This window comes from Papio anubis, chromosome 5 (genome assembly GCF_008728515.1).
Source record: "Papio anubis isolate 15944 chromosome 5, Panubis1.0, whole genome shotgun sequence".
In the NCBI taxonomy this organism is placed as follows: Eukaryota; Metazoa; Chordata; class Mammalia; order Primates; family Cercopithecidae; genus Papio; species Papio anubis.
This window is the reverse complement of record NC_044980.1, coordinates 39575389-39594954: the sequence shown is the minus strand read 5'-3', so window position 1 is coordinate 39594954 and position 19566 is coordinate 39575389. Positions and strand designations below refer to the sequence as shown.

Genomic DNA, 19566 nt, shown 5'->3' with positions numbered 1-19566 from the left:
TGTTTTTAGTAGAGACAGGGTTTCACTATGTTGGCCAGGCCTGTTTTGAACTCTTAACCTCAAGTGCTCCGCCTGCCTTGGCCTCCCAAGGTGCTGGGATTACAGGTGGGAGCTACCATGCCTGACCACTGTTTTTCATTCTTTATCCTTTTCTTCCTCAAGTCGTATGATTTCTAGTGGCCTGTCTTCTAATTACTAATCGTTTCTTCTGCTTGATGTAGCCTGCAGTTGAACCCCTTGATTGAATTTTTCAGTTCAGTTACACTATTCTTCAGCTCTGTGATTATGTACTTCTTTAGAAAATCCACTTTTCAACTGATAAACTAACTATATCCGTTTCTAGGGTTGCAGTAACAGTGCCACAGACTCAATGACTTACAGCAACAGAAAATTATTCTTTGCCAGTGCTGGAGGTCAGAAATTTGAAATCAAATGGCCATCAGGGCCATGTTTCTTCTGAAGGCTCTAGTAGAGAATCTGTTCCTTGCCTCTTCCAGCTGCTGCTGCTTTTTTTTTTTTTTTTTTTTCCTTGAGACGGAGTCTCATTCTGTCACCCAGAATAGAGTGCAGTGGCGTGATCTCATTTCACTGCAATCTCCTCCTCCTGGATTCAACAAGTGATTCTCCTGCCTCAGTCTCCCAAGTAGCTGGGACTACAGGCGCGTTCTGTCACACCTGGGTAATTTTTGTATTTTTAGTAGAGATGGGGTTTCGCCATGTTGGCCAGGCTGGTCTCGAACTCCTGACCTCAAGTGATCCACCCGCTTCAGCCTCCCAAAGTGCTGGGATTACAGGCGTGAACCACCGTGCCCGGCCCTCTTCCAGCTTCTTGTGGCTCCTGATGTTCCTTGGTTTGTAATAGCATAACTCCAGTCTCTGCCTCTGTCTTCACATGGCTGCGCTCTCTTGCTTGCTAGCTAGTTCGCTCGCTCTCTCTCTCTCTGTGTGTGTGTGTGTGTGTGTGTGTGTGTGTTCTCTCCTCTTCTTGTAAGGATACCAGGCATTAGATATAGGGCTCACTCTAAATCCAGTAAGATTTCATCTTCAAATCCTTCACTAACCACATCTGTAAAGATCCTATTTCCAAATAATATAACAATCAGAGATTCTGGGTTGACATGGATTTTGTGGGGACGTTATTCACTTCACTACACTTGTTTTTATATTTTGTATGCTTTTAGTTTTATGCTTTCTTTCTTAGTTTTTGAGTAACTTTTAAATTGGTTTTATAGAATGTATTAATAAAATGTCTGTGGGCTGGGCACGGTGGCTCATGCCTGTAATCCCAGCACTTTGGGAGGCTGAGTGGGGGGCAGATCACCCGAGGTCAGGAGTTCAAGACCAGCCTGACCAACATGGTGAAACCCCATCTCTACTAAACATACAAAAATTAGCCGGGCGAGGTGGTAGGTGCCTGTAATCCCAGCTACTTGGGAGGCTGAGGTAGGAGAATCGCTTGAACCCAAGAGGCGGAGGTTGCAGTGAGCCGAGATCACTCCATTGCACTCCAGCCTGGGCAACAAGAGCTAAACTCCATCTTAAAAAATAAATAAAATAAAATAAAATGAAATGTCTGTGGAATCCTAAGACATTGAAATTGATATGAGGCAGGTTTTCAGTACACTAGATTCATGTTCTGATACAGGAAGGAGGTCATAGTAGCAGTGCCTGGAACATAGTAGGAGTACCAACTGGTACTCACATATTTCTTGAATGAGTGAATTTGTATGATTGAATGCATTTTTGGGTAATTCTTATTAGTACAGGGAATTCAGTCTGTTCTTTTCAAAACTGTGTATACATTAAGAATTTCTCTGATATGTTTAACTTCCATTTATGTTTTATTAAAAGGATGTGTATGTTTACATGTCTTTCTGAGGATTATCTTTTTAAAAAATTATCAAATTTCACTTACCATGTTTGGAAAAAGCATCTTTTCGAGTTTGACCTGGGCTGAAGTTTTGGCTTTTCCATTCATTAGCTGTGTAACTTTGGGCAAGTTATTTCATCTTTCTGCGCCTCAGTTTCCTGTAAAATGTTGCTACTGCCAGATCTTCCAGTTTGGTAAGAGTGTGTCAGTATGTTTGGGTACAAAGTGAGTATGGTACAAATATTAACTAGTAAGTTGTATACCTTAATTATGTATTGTAATGGAACTAGATTTTTGTTGTAAAAAATTGTTTTTGTTAAAAAAAAAAAACCCTTGTTTATTAAAACTCACATCAAATTAAGTGCTGTTTTCCTCTGTGTTCTTCTGTGACCAAACAAGTGTTCCTGTAGTAGGTGAAATCACTGTCAAGGATTGGTGTTATGTGTATATATGTCTGATAGTAATCTGTTGAACATTAACCAAAGTCAGGAAATGAGTTGAACTTTGGAAGGTAGAAATCTGAGGATTGATGGTAGTGGTGGTGGGGTAGGGGTGGTGGAGCAGGTTGGAGGGATTGAAGTATATGGGAATGGGAGCTAGATACATTAAAATGACAGCTATTATTTATTTAGCACTTATGTACCTGGATAAAGGAATGCTATTGCATCTACATGGATAGGGAGCACCAGTCAGAGCTGAGATAAAACTGGCTGTTCAGAGATTAAAACAAATAATTCAGGGCTGATTAGATAAAGATGGGGGAACAGGTCTGGGAGCAGTGGAAAATAAATAACCCTAAATAATAATAGCTACCATTTATCAATCACTTCCTATGTGCCAGGCATTGTGTAAAGTGCTTTACAAACACTATTTCATGTATTTATTATAGTCACCCTTATGGAGTATGTGGTATTCTTGTTTTACAGATAAGTAAATAGAAGGTTGAAGTTTTTTTAACTTGCCCAAGTCAAACGTCTAGTAAGTACCTTCAAACAGGAATAAAACCGAGGTCTGTGCGACTATAAAATCTATGCTTTGTATACATATTGCTTTCATATTGTGCAACTAGAATGAGGGGTTCAACCCTATTCAGCTCTACTCCCAAAAAAGGTGAATCTGCTAATACTACTTGTAATTGTTTTTTTCCCCTCTTTGGAAAATATTTTTTTTAATTTATTTTTTGAGATGGAGTCTTGCTCTTTTGCCCAGGCTGGAGTGCGGTGGCATGATCTCCGCTCACTGCAACCTCTGCCTCTCAGGTTCAAGTGTTTCTCCTGCCTCAGCCTCCTAAGTAGCTGGGATTACAGGTACATGCCAATACACCTGGCTAATTTTTTTTGTATTTTTAGTAGAGATGGGGTTTCACCATGTTGACCAAACTGGTCTCAAACTCCTGACATTGTGATCCGCCCACCTCGTCCTCCCAAAGTGCTTGGATTACAGGCTTGAGCTACCACGCCCGGCCTTGGAAATTTTTTTTCTAACTGGTAAGAATACAAAATAGCAAGTAAAATTAAAAAAGGATCACAGTGGAATAACTGTTTTCATTTTAGCATATTACCATTTTTATATAAATTTTTTTGTGTAGCTAAAAAATGTAAAGTGCATATATAACTTGTTTTTCATGTTTATAAGAACATTTTCTATAGTTTTCCTATGAGAGTCTGTTAGGTTGGAATAACAGTGTATTAAACTGTTCTCTGAAATTGGTCAGCCTTTTGTTCTTACATAATACGCTGTAATGAACATATTTATGCACATTTTTTCATCGACTTTTAAATCAAATTCTTGGAAAACTACAGATTAAAAAAAAAAGATCCTGATCATGTAATTTGTGTGTGTGTTTATGAATTTGAATGGTCTCTTGACATTGCTGTCAGGGCACTGCCCCTTTTCCTGCCACTGTGATACAATCATACTTTTGTTATTTCTTCTATTACTTCAAAAGGGAAGAAGTTATACCACCATACTTTAAAACAATTAATTTATAATTTGATGAAATGCTCAAGTATTAGAAAAAAGTTTTATGGTATATCTTGATTGGTTATGGATTTTGTTCTGTTTATTATGCCTTTTGGGTGGTTGGGGGGCTTCTGTTATTTACAGGTGGGTTAATATTCTGCTCCTTATTACTCGTGAGTTAAATTATACTCAATTCCCTATTCCATAGTTACCACATTCCCTCCTATTTTTGCTAATTTCCTCCTCATTTTTTGTTATGTGTTCTATAAAATTTCCCATCACATTATTACTGCTACAACCTACTGTTTTCTACATGATTTTAATTGTATTGTTGTAAAATTCTTCTTGCTCTGCTCTGATTACATACCTCCTATATTTTCTTATCACTCTGAAAATAGTTACACATTTTGCTAGTACAATCAATGCATTTCATAGATGAGTTTAATGTCTATTCTTTTTTTGTTTTATTCTTTTGTATTATAAGACTTTTTGCTTTTTCGTATTTACTGTTATTTTTTTCATCATTACAGGCCGGGAAGGTCCCATAGCCCAGGTTGCTTTTGGTCAATACTGTTTTCCCCAGCAGCATTAACTGGCATGTAGGAGATGCTCAGTACATAATACCAAAATAATGAATTTAAGAGAATGCTTTGAATTCTGATTCCAGTTCCTTATTAAATGACAGAATATATGTCCAGAGTTTTGGATAAGCTCCAATTGTTTCTTAAAGTTAATTGAGGTTGAAATTCAGTTGAGCAGGGTATCATAGGAGTTTGGTTGGTTTGTGATGGTTTGGGAGTTCAGGCCCAAATGGATTCTGTCTTAGTATTCGTTCCAAGTCTGAGTCCACCAGTATTATCCAGTACTGTGGGTATTTCCCAGTCTTGTTTCAGCTGAGCAGCTATCAAGAGAAAGTTGTGCCAAGCCAGAGCTTGGAGATTATTGGAGGATGTATTTAGTACCATGCTTCAGTTTCAGCCTGCTTGTTCTAAGAAAGAAGGTACTTCCTGAAGCAAGCTTTAACAGTCAAGTTGGCTGCTCTTAATCACATCTAATTAGTACTGGAGATTGGAGAACGTCTTACTAGAAAGCAAAATGTGCTTCATTTTCACAGTTGATTTCAGCTGTGATAATAGGGTTGCCCTCCTTCTTTATCTTGTACATTTCATACTAGACCCCCATCCTTCTAATATAGTTATATCATACTTTTAAAAAACGTATATTTGGTTTTTCATAATTGTGGCTGTGTAAACACTATTTGCTAAGTCAGTATCTATGACTATGTTTTATTTCTTATAGAACTTTAATTTTTACTGGCATTCATGAATTATCTCATTTTTTCATTTGTTTAATTTTTTTTAACCTAAGGCTTAATTTCTCACATCTTCCAGTGCCTTTGTAAAATTTCTCAATATGATATTCCATATTTCTAAACTTGTTAGATTATCTCTCCTCCTACCCCCAGAAATAACTATTTTGGATTCTTTGTCACATTCCTATCTGGATTTGTTGCCTTCTAGGCCTTCTCCATATCTGTTACTGTGACTTTGCTTCACCATTTTGAGATTCTCTTAGTTTTTCTACTATATTGGATCCCTTCTTTACTGGATTCCATGCCATCTTTCTTGGGTTTCTTCCTCATTTTGATGGAATATATATTCTCCAGTAGGTTCCTGAGAAAGAGTGCACAAAGGTTAAATTTTTGGAGACTTAGCCTCATGACTGTCTAAATTCTACTGATGCTGATCATAACACCAAAAGACACAATCCCTAATGCCATAATCCCAAATGTTGAAATACTGAAAGATCAAAATCTCCAAACATCAGAATCCCTAAATTCTAAAAATCTCACACATCTGAAATCCTGAAAATCATAATCGTGAAATATTAAAATCCCAAATGTTGAAATGCTGCAAGCCAACACCTGGGGTAGAAATTAGTGCGTATTCGGTTGTATGAAAGATAGTTGCATCACTTCACTTGCATCATGTTAGGTGGAACGGATTGCCTTTTTATTGTATTTATTTGGAAATTAAGTATGGTTTAAGGAGTTGGTTTATGGGTGCCAAATTGAGGGGTGGATTCATGAATTTAATTTTAAGTATCAGCTTGACTGGATTATGGAATACCTAGAAACCTGTTAAAGCATTATTTTGGGTTTGTGAGGAGATTAGCATGTGAGTCTGAGTGGACTAGGTGGGGAAGATCTGCCCTCAATGTTGGTAGCCACCATTAAATCTGCTGGGGGCCCAGAGAGAACAAATTGTTGCCTTTCTGAGAGTGGAACAGACTTTTCTTCTGCTGAATTGGACATCAGAACTCCAGGCTTGTTGGTCTTTGGACTCTAGGACATAACAGCAGCAGCCCCTTGGGTCCTGGTTTTTCAGCCTCAGACTGAGACCTGGTTTGGCTTGGTTCTGAGGTCTTTAGACTGAGCCAAGCTACCAGCATGCCAGGGTCTCTCCAGCTTGAAAATGGCCTGTTGTGGAACTTACCAGCCACTATAACCACATGAGCCAATTCCCCTAATAAATCATCTCTCATGTATCTACGTATATATACATCTTATTGGTTATGTCTCTCTGGAGAATGCTGACTAATACAGATTTGGTATTGAGAAAGCCAAATATCATTCCTTCTTACTGTATTCCTTACAGCACAATGGAAGAGACCCGTGAAATTGTTCCCTTGCAAAAAGTCTGTGATAAATTAAGTATACTAGGCTACTTAATGGTGAAAGAGAAAAGTTTAAAAGCTAATTATTATTGGTGTTGTGAAAACAGAAAATCACTTAATTATAATGACCAAGCAATAATTTCCAAATGGTCAGCATATACTTACAAAATATTTAGGCCACAACTGTTCTAGTCTAAACACAAGTGAATGTTTTGAAGATCACAGAAGTGAATATGCAAGTGAAAAATATAAGAAAGCTCCCCTGCCAAATTATTCAATCAGGTATGACTTCTGCCCTTTCACACATAGTGCCAATTTGCTATGCTATGTATTTTATCTTTGCCTCGTGTCTAATACTGCAGGTATAAATTTTGTAAAGGCTTTTAGAGAATTCTAACTCATTTTATGCACTTTTTTTTTGCATATTTGACTCCATGAAAGTGCATTATCATGATGTGATTTAATGTGTAAGCATTGTGCATGTACATAAAAATGTTGAAACTTGCTCAGTAAATGAAGAGATGTCCATTTTGTTCATCTGTATTTGTGAAAGATAAAATTTCTCAAGATCTTGGCTCTTTGGGTGACTCTATTGCGGTTTTTGTGCAAGTGGTAGTGACCCATTGCAGTTTTTGATTGATCTTGTCAGAAGATTCAGGTTGTCTGGTATGTCAGATGACCGCAGTTATGAATCTGGGTGCACCTGATTACCAACCATAGTGATATGTGTTTATCCATTTTGCTTTTAATCTATTTCTTCATGAATACAGTTTATCTGTTCCTATTATACCCATGTAACGGTTGTTAGTATACCTGAGTGTTTATGATTGCAAAAATAGGTTATTAGTGCTTATTTTATTGTGTAAAGGGGCCTATGAACTATCCCATTGTGTTTTTATGTTTCTCAAATAAATCTTTTAAAAATGGAAATAAGTGTCTTTTAGATAATTTTCTACAAATTATTTTTCCACAATTCTGTTTTTAGGATTTTGTTCTTTTGGGATTGTGATTTTTGGAATTTTAGATTTTAGGGATTAAAAATGGAAATAAGTGTGTTTTAGATAACTTTCTACAAATTATTTTTCCGGAATTCTGTTTTTAGGATTTTGTTCTTTTGGGATTGTGATTTTTGGAATTTTAGATTTCAGGGATTTTGATCTTTTGGGATTTCAACATTTGGGATTATGGCATTTGGGATTGTGTCTTTTGGGATTATGTCCTAAACCCAAATTCTGTCACCACTGACTGTCTAGTGATAGCATTCAAAATGGAAAGACAAAATGACTTGATTTTTTTTCCCTTTATTTTTAACTGCATTTAAAAAAATAGAGACTGGGCATAGTGGCTCACATGTGTAATCCTAGCACTTTGGGAAGTTGAGGCTGGTGGATTGCTTGAACCCAGGAGTTTGAGACCATCCTGGTCAATAGGGTGAAACCTGATTTCTACAGAAAAATACAAAAAAATTAGCTGGATGTGGTGGAGTCTGCCTATAGTCCCAGCTACTTGGGAGGCTGAGATGGGAGGATCACCTGAGCCTGGGGAGGTTAAGGCTGCATTGAGCTGTGATTGTGACACTGCACTCCACCCTGGGTGATAAGAGTGACACTCTGTCTCAAAAAAAATAAAAAAATAAAAAATAAAAAATGAAAAAACAGAAAAAAAAAATAAAAATAGAGAAACCAAAAAAACTAGAAACCACATGCACATGAACCAGAATTTCAAAGGTATAAGAGGTTATGGATGGGGAAATGTATCTATGGCATGAGAGTCTGTTGGGATGATGGAACTGTTCTGTATCTGACTATATAATGCTGGTTACACCAATTTCTATATGTTTTAATATCCATATAAATGATACTATAAGAAAAATTTCAGTCTATATGTATGATAGGTTAAAAGGTGAAAAATTAAAAGAATTTAAAAATACAAAAAGGTGGGCCGGGTGCGGTGGCTCAAGCCTGTAATCCCAGCACTTTGGGAGGCCGAGACGGGCGGATCACGAGGTCAGGAGATCGAGACCATCCTGGCTAACACGGAGAAACCCAGTCTCTACTAAAAAATACAAAAAACTAGCCGGGCGAGGTGGCGGGTGCCTGTAATCCCAGCTACTCGGGAGGCTGAGGCAGGAGAATGGCGTAAACCCGGGAGGCGGAGCTTGCAGTGAGCCGAGATCCGGCCATTGCACTCCACCCTGGGCGACAGAGCCAGACTCCGTCTCAAAAAAAAAAAAAAAAAAGGTATACAGCGAAAAAGAAATCTCCTTTCTTCCTCTCTTCCTTTAGTCTTCCAGCTTTATTTTCTGGAAGAAACCACTGTTACCAATTTCTTATGTATTCTCCTACGTAATCACTCTTAAACATCTGAACATTTGGGATGAATCTGGCAAAAGAGAAAAGAACTTACATTTGCTTAGCTATTTTCTGAGAATGCTAGATAACTACTCTTATAATATGTCTAAATATATTATGACTTGTTTTGTTGAGACAACATCTCAATCATCACCCCAGGCTGGAGTGCAGTGGTGCGATCTGGGCTCACTGCAACCTCTGCCTCCTGGGTTCAAGTGATTCTCCTGCTTCACCTCCCAAGTAGCTGGGATTACAGGCATGTGCCACCACACCCAGCTAATTTTTGTTATTTGTTTGTTTGTTTGAGACAGAGTTTTGCTCTTGTTGCCCAAGCTGGAGTGCAATGGCATGATCTCGACTCACTGCAACTTCCGCCTCCCAGGTTCAAGCTATTCTCCTGCCTCAGCCTCCTGAGTAGCTGGGATTACAGCTGCGCGCCAGCACGCACCACCAAATTTTTGTGTTTTTAGTAGAAACGGGGTTTTACCATGTTAGCCAGGCTGGTCTCGAACTCCTGATCTCAGGTGATCTGCCCGCCTTGGCCTCCCAAAGTGCTGGGATTACAGGCATAAGCCACCACGCCCGGCCATTAATTTTTGTATTTTTTAGTAGAGATGGGGTTTTGCCATGTTGGCCAGACTGGTTTCGAACTCCTGACCTCAAGTCATCTACCTGCCTTGGCCTCCCAAAGTGCTGTGATTACAGGTGTGAACCACTGCACCTGGCCAGAATATATGTAAATATATTATTAATCATAGTACTAATTTATTAAAACTACTACTTTTACAGTTGGCAAACATGAATTGACTGGGCATAAAGTTGCTGTGAAGATACTCAATCGACAGAAGATTCGGAGCCTTGATGTGGTAGGAAAAATCCGCAGAGAAATTCAGAACCTCAAGCTTTTCAGGCATCCTCATATAATTAAACTGTAAGCTCTGTTTATATTAAATATAGTCCAGTTATCTTTTCATCTTTTTTGTTAACCTACTTAATGTGACAAGCGAGAAAAATGAGTGACACTTCTTTTTGTTTCCTGAGGGTTTTGAAAAGTTTCTCCCTAGGCCGTGTGCAGTGGCTCACACCTGTAATTCCAGCACTTTGGAATTACAAAGTGGAGGCTGAGGCAGGCGGATCACCTGAGGTCAGGAGTACGAGACCAGCCTGGCCAACATGGTGAAACCCTGTCTCCGCTAAAAATACAAAAATTAGCTGCTCATGGTGGTGGGTGCCTGTCATCCCAGCTACTCGGGAGGCTGAGGCTGGAGAATGGCTTGAACCTGGGAGGTGGAGGTTGCATTGAGCTGAGATCATGCCATTGCACTCCAGCTTGGGCAACAAAAGCGAAACTCTGTCTCGAACAAACAAACAAAAAAAGTTTCTTCCGTTCATGTATTTTTCTAACCCCACTGATGGTCATTTAAGCCTATGTTCATGTTTTGCCCTTGTGCTTATCAGCTGTTATCTTCTCATTCTTTCCGGTCTTCTGGAAAGATGCCCTTCTGATAATGTTTGGTGCCCCACTGCTTGCTGTAAAACCAACAATGATCTGCTAGTAAAAACTCTTGACCTCCAAATGCCCACATGATGTCAGGTAGCCTCACTAGCGAGAATGTGGTAGTAGAAAGGGTTTTTCCCCATCCTGCTTATACCTGACCATACAGATAACAAAATTTCAGGAATCCAGTATTTCAAAAGGGCAGTAATCTTAGTGTTGTTTTACAGTTGCCAGTTGTAGAGTCTACAAATAACATATTTCCTGCTCAGCTTCTGCTTTGTTATGCAGGCAATGACTTAAAGCTGCTTAGGTTTTTCTGCTGAACTGGCTAACTCAAATTTGTTTCACTCTCACCTCTTCTCATTTGTTGAGTGCTATGGTTTTAAATACCATCCATATGCTGACCACCCCTAAATGTACATCTCTTGCTTTAAGATCTCTTCTTACACCAGACTCATATGTTCACTGCTGACTTTACATTTCCATTTGTATATTTGCAAGGCATTTAAAACTCAACCCGGCCCAAAATGAACTCTTTATTACTCTCCCAAACCTGCTCTTCCCACAGTTTGCACCATCTTGGCTAATAGCCAGTTACCCAGGGCTAAAACTTAGGAACCATTTTTAACTTCCCTGTTTCTTTCACTTTCTACCATCCATTTCATTTCTTCCTTCACAATCAAGCTAGGATGTGACGGCTTCCCAGTTCCTTTACCACCGTCAACCTGGTCTCAGCCACCTTCATCTGTCTCATGAAATCCTGAAGTAACCTCCTGTGTCTACCTTTACTGTTGACAGTTAATTCTTCACACTGCTGCCATAGTTTTCCTTTTAATATGCCAGATCACATGACTGCTTAAAACGTATGATAGCTTTTCATCTTCCTTGGAGTAAAAGCCAAAGCCTTATCATGGCTTGTAAAATTCTGTGTCCTCTGGCCTGCAGTTAACACCTTTGACTCTACATCCGATTTCTCTCTTAATATTCCTTGAACATGCCAAGCAGGCTTCTACTTGGGGACTTTTGCAGTTGTTATTCCCTCTCCTGGGTTCACTTTCCTCCTAATTACATAATTTGTTCCCATTCTTCTTTTAGGCTCAGCTCAAATGTTACTTTATTAGAGGCCTTCCTTGAGTACTCTGTATACAAAGATTCCCCTCCATTTTTTTTATTTTTCTTCATAGCATGTTCCACCACCTGAGATATTGCTTATTTATTTAGTGTCTGTTTCCTGGTTCCTGGAACATGAACTCCATGAGAGCAGAGAATTTTTGTTTCCTGCAGTTTTCCCAGCTCCTAGCATAGTACCTGGTATACTATAGGTGCTTAGTAAATATTTATTGAATGAATGAATATACGTGTTTTAATATTCGTAGACAATGTTTTCTCTCACCAGGTACCAGGTCATCAGTACACCATCTGATATTTTCATGGTGATGGAGTATGTCTCAGGAGGAGAGCTATTTGATTATATCTGTAAGAATGGAAGGGTAAGCTGTTCTGATTTAATTCTTTATGTATTTTGTAACTCCCCTTTATCCTTTACGAGCATCAAAATGTCAGCAAGCAATTTTAAGAGGTCTATTTAATAACCAGTTCCCTTAGTCATATATTTGTTTAGAATCATAAACTGTTTAGAACTAGAAAGGATCTTCAAGATTATCTCCTTAGCCTGCTTATACAGATGTGGATACTGAGCCTCATGGCTTACATGTTTGCTTACAGTAATGTGATTTATTAATAACAGAATTGGCTTGAGTCCCAGAACTCATAATCCTCAGACTTATGCTTCCAGAGTATACAAACACTTTGTATATGTATCTTAATGTAATTAATCCTTACAAAATATATTATTACTTAAAGATCTAGGCCTTGCTAATCAATTCTAGCCACATTTAAATTGCATTCATGTTGTGGTTTCAGAAATCTGATATACCTAGAGTAGTAAAAACAGGCTCCATGAAGGAGGTAGGAATTAGATACAAAGAATTTAGAGGTGGCAGGAATTTTACAGGACATTTTGAACACTACCTTAAGTTACAGATACAAAAACTCAACACTGCCCTCTGCCCATACTTTTTCTCATACCCAGGTTATGTGGTATGCAAAAGCCCCTTTGTGGGAGAGCTGTATCTAGCCCTGAAAAGAAAGCTTGTCTCACTCCCAATCTTAAGTTATTTACATTACTCATTAATTTGTTCTATATAGCATGTCTGTTTACTTTCAACAAAATCAAACTTATTAACCAAGTTAATTTTGATTTTACTATTTCTTAATATGATTCATTTCTATTTCAGGTACTCCCCTTCTTTACTCCTGCTTCTCCTTACCAAAACAAACAAACAAACAAAAGTTCTGCCTGGAGAAATGGGAAACAGGCACAATTGATATATTTTTTTCTTATCTTTTCTGTTATTTATTTCTTGGTTTTACCTTGTGGGTGTTTCTTCAGTTTTACCAGTTGAATATTAAAATTTCAGCACCCATATTTTCTATTTCAAAAGTTTCTTATTTTCTGAAATTTTCATTTCTTTAGTCTGCTGTTATTTGCCTCACAGATGTAATAACCTAGTCTGAGGATGGCATTTTAAAACAAGTTTTCCTCCGTTCCATCTTGTTCTGTACCTTCTGTGCTCTCTGCTCCCCATTTTTTTCTGTTCATTTTATTCATTTTTGTCTTTGACGCATGGCCCTTTTTCAGACATTTGGTGATTCTTGGCTGTCCACTAAATATTTAAGAATGAGGTACTAAATGCCAGGCTTATGTGGGTGGAACTTATTGATTGCTGGCTTTTCCCATAGCTTGAATACTGCACACCAAATGTTAATAATAACAAATATGTTTTCTTGGATCAGATATTTGCTCTAGAAGAAACCTTCCCATTTCCTTAAAGGCCTTAGCTTAACTGCCAGTGCTGCAGGAACTGAGTGGGGAAAAGAGATGCAAGTCTCACTAGTTAGTATGTTGATTTTCTCTTAGCCCCCATGTTTTCCTTAGGATGCCTTATCCCTGCCATGGTGTCCTTGAGAGCAGAGCTGGTTCAGCCTTACTAAATTATAGGTCTTATTTCCCAATATGGGTGAGTTTAAAAGCTTCTTTCTTCAAGCACTTGTCCTGTTTTTAGCTCATCTCTCACTTCTACCTTGAGCAGTTCCCTATGTTTCCAATTTCTGAGGCTTCCCGGGGCTTTGTGTGCAGACGTTTATTTTTTCCTGGTTTCTACCCCTGTAGGCTTAGGTTTCAGCTTTCTCTTGTAGGCTTAGTCTTTATTACTGTTCATCTATTGTCCTCTTTGGTGACTCCTCTTGAGTACTGCTGTCTCTTTTGTTCTTTTTGTCTTTATATACCTCTTTTATTGCTGATGTCATTTTAGTGATGTTTCAAGAGTTGGAGACAAAAGATTTAATCTGCTATGTTTAATTGGAAATGTATTTTGACTTTTCTAATCTTTCTTGATAGACATCCCTTTCTCCATCCTTTGTAATTGTACTTGTTATGAATACAGTATAATTTTCATTTTCGTAGTCTGCCTAGTTATTTTACTTTTTATATTTTGTTTAATCAAGTTTTCTCCTACTTTTTCATATTTGAACAAATACTCTTTTTTTCCTCCATGAACTTACAAATCTTCTAGAAATAAAAGTATTAGATTGCCAAAGGATTAATATTTTTCTAGAGGAACGGTATCTTATAATACTTTCTTTTTTCAAAATAAATTACTGATTTGTCTTTTCTCCCAGATTATCCATGCCCTTTAAGGTGTAAGTCTGGTTTTAGAATGTCAACTTGTGACCTGTGTTAGAGAATTGCATATTGGAGTCCTTCGCTTAGAGGATTTATAGCTTATTTATTAAATATGACTTCTTGGGAGCAGGCACATCCAAGTAATGATTGTCACTTATGTTGAAAAAAGTGATAAGAATATATGGATACATAGAGAAGTTTAAAAAAAATACTTCAGGCTGCATGCAGTGGCACATGCCTGTAATCCTCAGCACTTGGGGATGTTGAGGCGGTAGATGGCCTCAGGAGTTCGAGACCAGCTTGGGCAACATGGCAAAGTCTTGTCTGTATCAGAAATACAAAAATTAGCGGGCTTGGTGGCATGCATCTGTGGTCCCAACTACTTAGGAGGCTGGGGTGGGAGGATTGCTGGAGCCCAGGGAAGTGGAGGTTGCAGTGAGCCGTGATGGCACTACTGAACTCCAGCCTTGATAACAGAATGAGACTGGGTCTCAAAATATAAATTTAAAAACCAAAAACAAACAAAAACAAAAACAAAAAGGTAGTTGCTACATAAGATTTTTTTTCCAGCAAGCATATTAAACATAAAATGCTATGATATTTTATTAAATTAATTAAGGTATTTCTTGTTAAAATATCTTATATTTTGGGACATATAGCAACATAGTTGCATGCTGGTTTATGAATAGTGCTTAAATATTACTTCCTCATGGTCTAAAATAGTATCCCCCACCCCACTGTCACTCACTGTACCCATATTTTGCTTTGTTTTTCTTCAAAACAGTATCACTCCTTCAGACTATATTTATTAGTCTATTTTCATCAACTAGATTAGGGCCTTTGTTTTATTCATTGCTGTGTAATGAATGTCTAAAACAATGTGTAGCACATTGAAGGTATTTAGTAAATATTTGTTATAAGAATGAAAAATTAAACATTTCCAGCTTATAAAAGAAAATATGCCACATTTCAAGTAGATATTGAAATTATTTGAAATAACTCATGAGATATAGAGGAAGGCAAGCTGTTACAATGTAGTCATATGCAAATGGTAATATTAGAAACTTGAGTTACTGATTTGGGTTCCAAGACCATCTTAGCATTTCTGTTTTGTGCTACAGGTATCTCCTCCTCCTGTCAAAAGTATCTCATAAGTTCATTTGGAAGATTTTCATGTATTTTGACAATTTTATATGTTGGAGAATTATATATAGGGCAATTTACTTTGAAAGACACACCTTTAAAATGCCTCTCTACTTTTCTTAGCTGGATGAAAAAGAAAGTCGACGTCTATTCCAACAGATCCTTTCTGGTGTGGATTATTGTCACAGGCATATGGTAGTCCATAGAGATTTGAAACCTGAAAATGTCCTGCTTGATGCACACATGAATGCAAAGATAGCCGATTTTGGTAAGCATAATTTTATAGTTTCTTACGTTCATTTCTAATGTTCTTATAGTTTCAATGAACCTATATAGAATTCTTCAGATAACTGTAAAAGATTACATAAAGTAATAGACTGAGTATGTCAAAGTATTCTATTTTGTCTATGAACATACAAAAATAAGAAAAGCTAAGAAATCATCTTTTCTTAGGTTTAAATGCCTTTATTACTATTACTATTATTTTATAGAGACAGAGTTTCGCTTTGTTGCCCAGACTGGAGGGCAGTGACGTGATCATAGCTCAATGCAGCCCCAAACTGCTGGGCCAGGCGACCCTCCTGCCTCAGCCTCCTGAGTAGCTGGGACTGCAGGTCTGCACTACCATGCTAGGCTAACTTTTGTATTTTTGTAGAGACGGGTTCTCACTATGTTGTCCAGGCTTCTCTCGAACTCCTGGCCTCAAGTGATCCTCCTGCCACAGCTTCCCAAAGTATGGGGATTACAGGCATGCACCACTGCATCTGGCTCTTTAAATATCTTTAAAATTAAATTTTAAACAACTTAAGTTGGTAGCATTAGAGAGACTATTCAAAAAGAGAGTATTATTTGTGAAGAGAAGGTAGCCGCTTTATTTCCAGTATGTTCAAAAGAATCAAGTATGGAGAAGAAGGAAAGTGAGTGGGATGAAATTATTTAAAACTTTGAAAGCCAGAAGTGAACTATGTGAATTATAATTAGTTAAAGTTATTTAAAACAATTTTTTAATGAAAAAAATTTATTTAAAAATGATTTTAAAATGTTTTAAATGATAGTAAATTATAATTTGTTTAAAGAACATTTTGATTGTTAAAAATGAATTTATTTTGACTGGGCATGATGGCTCACGCTTGTAATCCCAGCATTTTGAGAGGCCAAGGCGGGCGGATCACCTGAGGTCAGGAGTTTGAGACCAGCCTGGCCAACATGGTGAAACCCCGTTTCTACTAAAAATACAAAATTACCCAGGCATGGCGGTGCACGCCTATAGTCCCAGCTACCTGGGAGGCTGAGGCAGAAGAACTGCTGGAACCCAGGAGGTGGAGGTTGCAGTGAGTCGAGAGTGTGCCACTGTACTCCAGCCTGGGCGACAGAGTATGACATGGTCTCAAAAAAAAAAAAAAAAAAAAAAAGTTTGTTTTTTCTGTATTTCCTATATAAATTGCCATTGACCTTACTAAACCTAAGTGAAAAAGGAATCTCTGCACTTCTTTTCTTTAGGTTGGTTTTAGTTCAAATCAGATAAATTTTTTTTGTTTGTTTTTTGTTTTGAGACAGTCTCACTCTGTCACCCAGGCTAGAGTGCAGTGGTGTGATCTCTGCTCACTTCAGCCTCCGCCTTCCAGGCTCAAGTGATTCTCCCACCTTAGCCTCCCAAGTAGCTGGGACCACAGATGCGTGCCACCACACCCAGCTACATTTTTTTTTTTTTTGTATTTTTGGTAGAGATGGGGCTTCATTATGTTGGCCAGGTGGACTCGAACTCCTGAGCCCAAGTGATCTGCCTGTCTTGGTCTCCCAAAGTGCTGGGATTACAGGTGTGAGCCACCATGTCTGGCCCAGAGAACATTCTTATAAATATTTTCCTTAGTTTTGACTACATCTATATATCTATATTTACACCTATATCTACTTAAATGTTTAGATATTAACTGAAAAATGCCAACCAAACCTGAGCTGGTTGTTTTGGTGTTTCTTTCTTTTTTCTTTTCTTTTTTTAATAGTAATTGGCTTAATTATTTGAATTTCTTATTCCTCAGTTGATTATTTTTATAGGGTGCATTTTTGAGGGAGCAACGGTTTCTTTTTGGAGTAAAACTATGAGGGAACTTTGAAATTCAAAATTACTGGCTTTTTTAAAAAAATTTTTTTAAAGAATCAGAACAGGATTAATAGGAACTTTGAATTTTAATCCTTCTATTCATCTGTTATAGATTATTTTCCCTAGTAATTTCTGTATTAATAAAACTTAAACATGCCAAGTTTTTTCTAATAAGCAAAATAACCAACAGCTTAATATTTGCATTAAACTCTAACAGTGCACTAACTTTAAATGTTGAAATAGATTACACATTTTAGGGCATAATGGCAGAATATTTGGCTACAATAGACCATAGGATTTTGTTGAAGCAAATAACAAAATGATGATTTGTCATTTTTAATGCAAACTCAATTTTACTGTTTAATGGGGTTTTAATTTTTGTCTTTGGGAAATCTTTTGAGTAGCTGATTTTGTGCACTTTCAGGTCTTTCAAACATGATGTCAGATGGTGAATTTTTAAGAACAAGTTGTGGCTCACCCAACTATGCTGCACCAGAAGTAATTTCAGGAAGGTAGTATTTGATACCCCACCACCCTCAATACATTTGAAATTGTCTTTTTATCCTAGATTCTGTCAGTCTATAGTGTCATAGTTAATTCTAACGAAAAGAAAGAAAAATAAGGCTTATTCTTAACCACATTTATATGTGAATGAGGGTTAAGGACTACAAGTCAACATTATATTAAAGTTGTTAGAAGAGAGTACATTAATTTTTTTCCCAGGTGGAAGAAATGGAAAGTTTAAAACCTAGGGTGTTTAAAAAGTAGGTAAGACACTGGAAACTTGAATAATGCAAACATATCTAGTAGTTAGAAGAGGATTACTATTTACTTAGAGGAAAAATCAAACATGTAATGTGTAGCTTTCATTTTTTACATAGATGGCATTTTGTAGTACCTTTATGTTTCATGATAAAATGTCTTGGGGAATTGGGCTGAAGTAATCTTTAAACTTCATTTATGTTGAATCTTTGTTCTTTAAACCTTTTAGAGACTGCAATATTATAAGAATTTTAACCTCTCAATTTACTAATTACCAGCATTGAGAACATGAAGATATTTGTATAGTGTCGCTTTTTGAATAGTTTGGAAAACAGGAGAATTTAATATTTTTAAGAGTAACTCTTTGTCCTTCACTATACTACTGAAATTGAAAACAGAAGCTGAAGTTTGCTAGTTTTGTAATGAACTTTTAATAACTTTTCATCCAAACCATGCTTATTTGTGTGAATGTTTCCCATCTTGATTAACTCAGAATGCAGAAATACTGTTTTCTTTCTGTTTTCATAAGCTTGTTGGCCTAGACTGCTCAAAGAAATGAGATCTGTGTAAAAACATGGCTATGAGTAAGGCAGGAGTACCTAATTTTAGATTTGTCAAGTTTCATCTTTTTTTAAATATTAATGTCAAAAATTCTTTTAAATATTTTTTAAAAATTGTGTTGTCTGTCTTAATTCTTTTAGTAATAAAACAATTCAGGACATGGAGAGTGTGGAAAGTGTTATTTAAATTTAAAAAAAGTGTTATAACTGTGCATATATGCAATGGGCTGTTACTGAAATTTAGTTTTTCTAGTTTGGATAAGGTCTTTCTTCAAGCTCTTGGTGTATGAGAACTTTTACTTTCAAAATAATATTTATCGATCAGTTCAGCAATACATAACTTTAAAGAAATCCTTTTCCTGAATCCAAACTTTGAATGGGTGATCTAACTAGTCTGCGGTTAACTACAGTGCACTGCAAATGAGATTTAAAAAATCTGTGAACCAGTTTGCCTGGCTTTCTTTCACAGCCTCAGGATCCTTTCACCTTGGTGTAAGGGGTCTTGCGTTATTGGGATTGTGGATTCAGAGTCCATTACTAAAGAACATTCTCAGTCGATGAAATATCACTTAATCTCTCCTCTGTAACAAAAACCAATGGTTTTAAATTGAATAGTGATATGTTTGTTCAAGGTTTGGCCCTATTGTTAGATCCAATCAGGGCCATAGTAAATAGTAGAACAGAATTTTAGCCATGGTGTGTAATTTACAAAACTTCTTGACTTTTGTTTTCAAAGATAATACTAATGGAATTAACTTTATGTGTAACATGTAGTAGTGGCTATAAAAACCATATTCTGCTTATGAATTCTTTATGAAATATCCATATTTGAAATTTTTGATTAACTGATCCTTAGGTTAAAATGATTCCTTAATCCAATTGTTATTTCCTGTTACAG

The 19566-nt window shown here is 37.0% G+C and overlaps 1 protein-coding gene across 5 annotated transcripts in view; it reads left to right on the top strand.

Annotated features, from left to right (window-relative positions):
* Positions 1 to 19566, top strand: part of PRKAA1 (protein kinase AMP-activated catalytic subunit alpha 1) — a 41207-nt gene that overhangs the window by 13035 nt on the left and 8606 nt on the right. For 3 of the 5 annotated variants that reach the window (XM_003899609.4, XM_009208333.4, XM_021939333.1), the window contains 4 exons: positions 9649 to 9790; positions 11754 to 11847; positions 15369 to 15513; positions 17771 to 17858. In XM_003899609.4, the coding sequence (XP_003899658.2) occupies positions 9649 to 9790; positions 11754 to 11847; positions 15369 to 15513; positions 17771 to 17858 (469 nt within the window). Of the gene's footprint in view, positions 1 to 2828; positions 2849 to 9648; positions 9791 to 11753; positions 11848 to 15368; positions 15514 to 17770; positions 17859 to 18337; positions 19557 to 19566 lie in introns of those variants that run through there. The other 2 variants (XM_031666133.1, XM_021939332.1) reach the window with 2 other exon arrangements.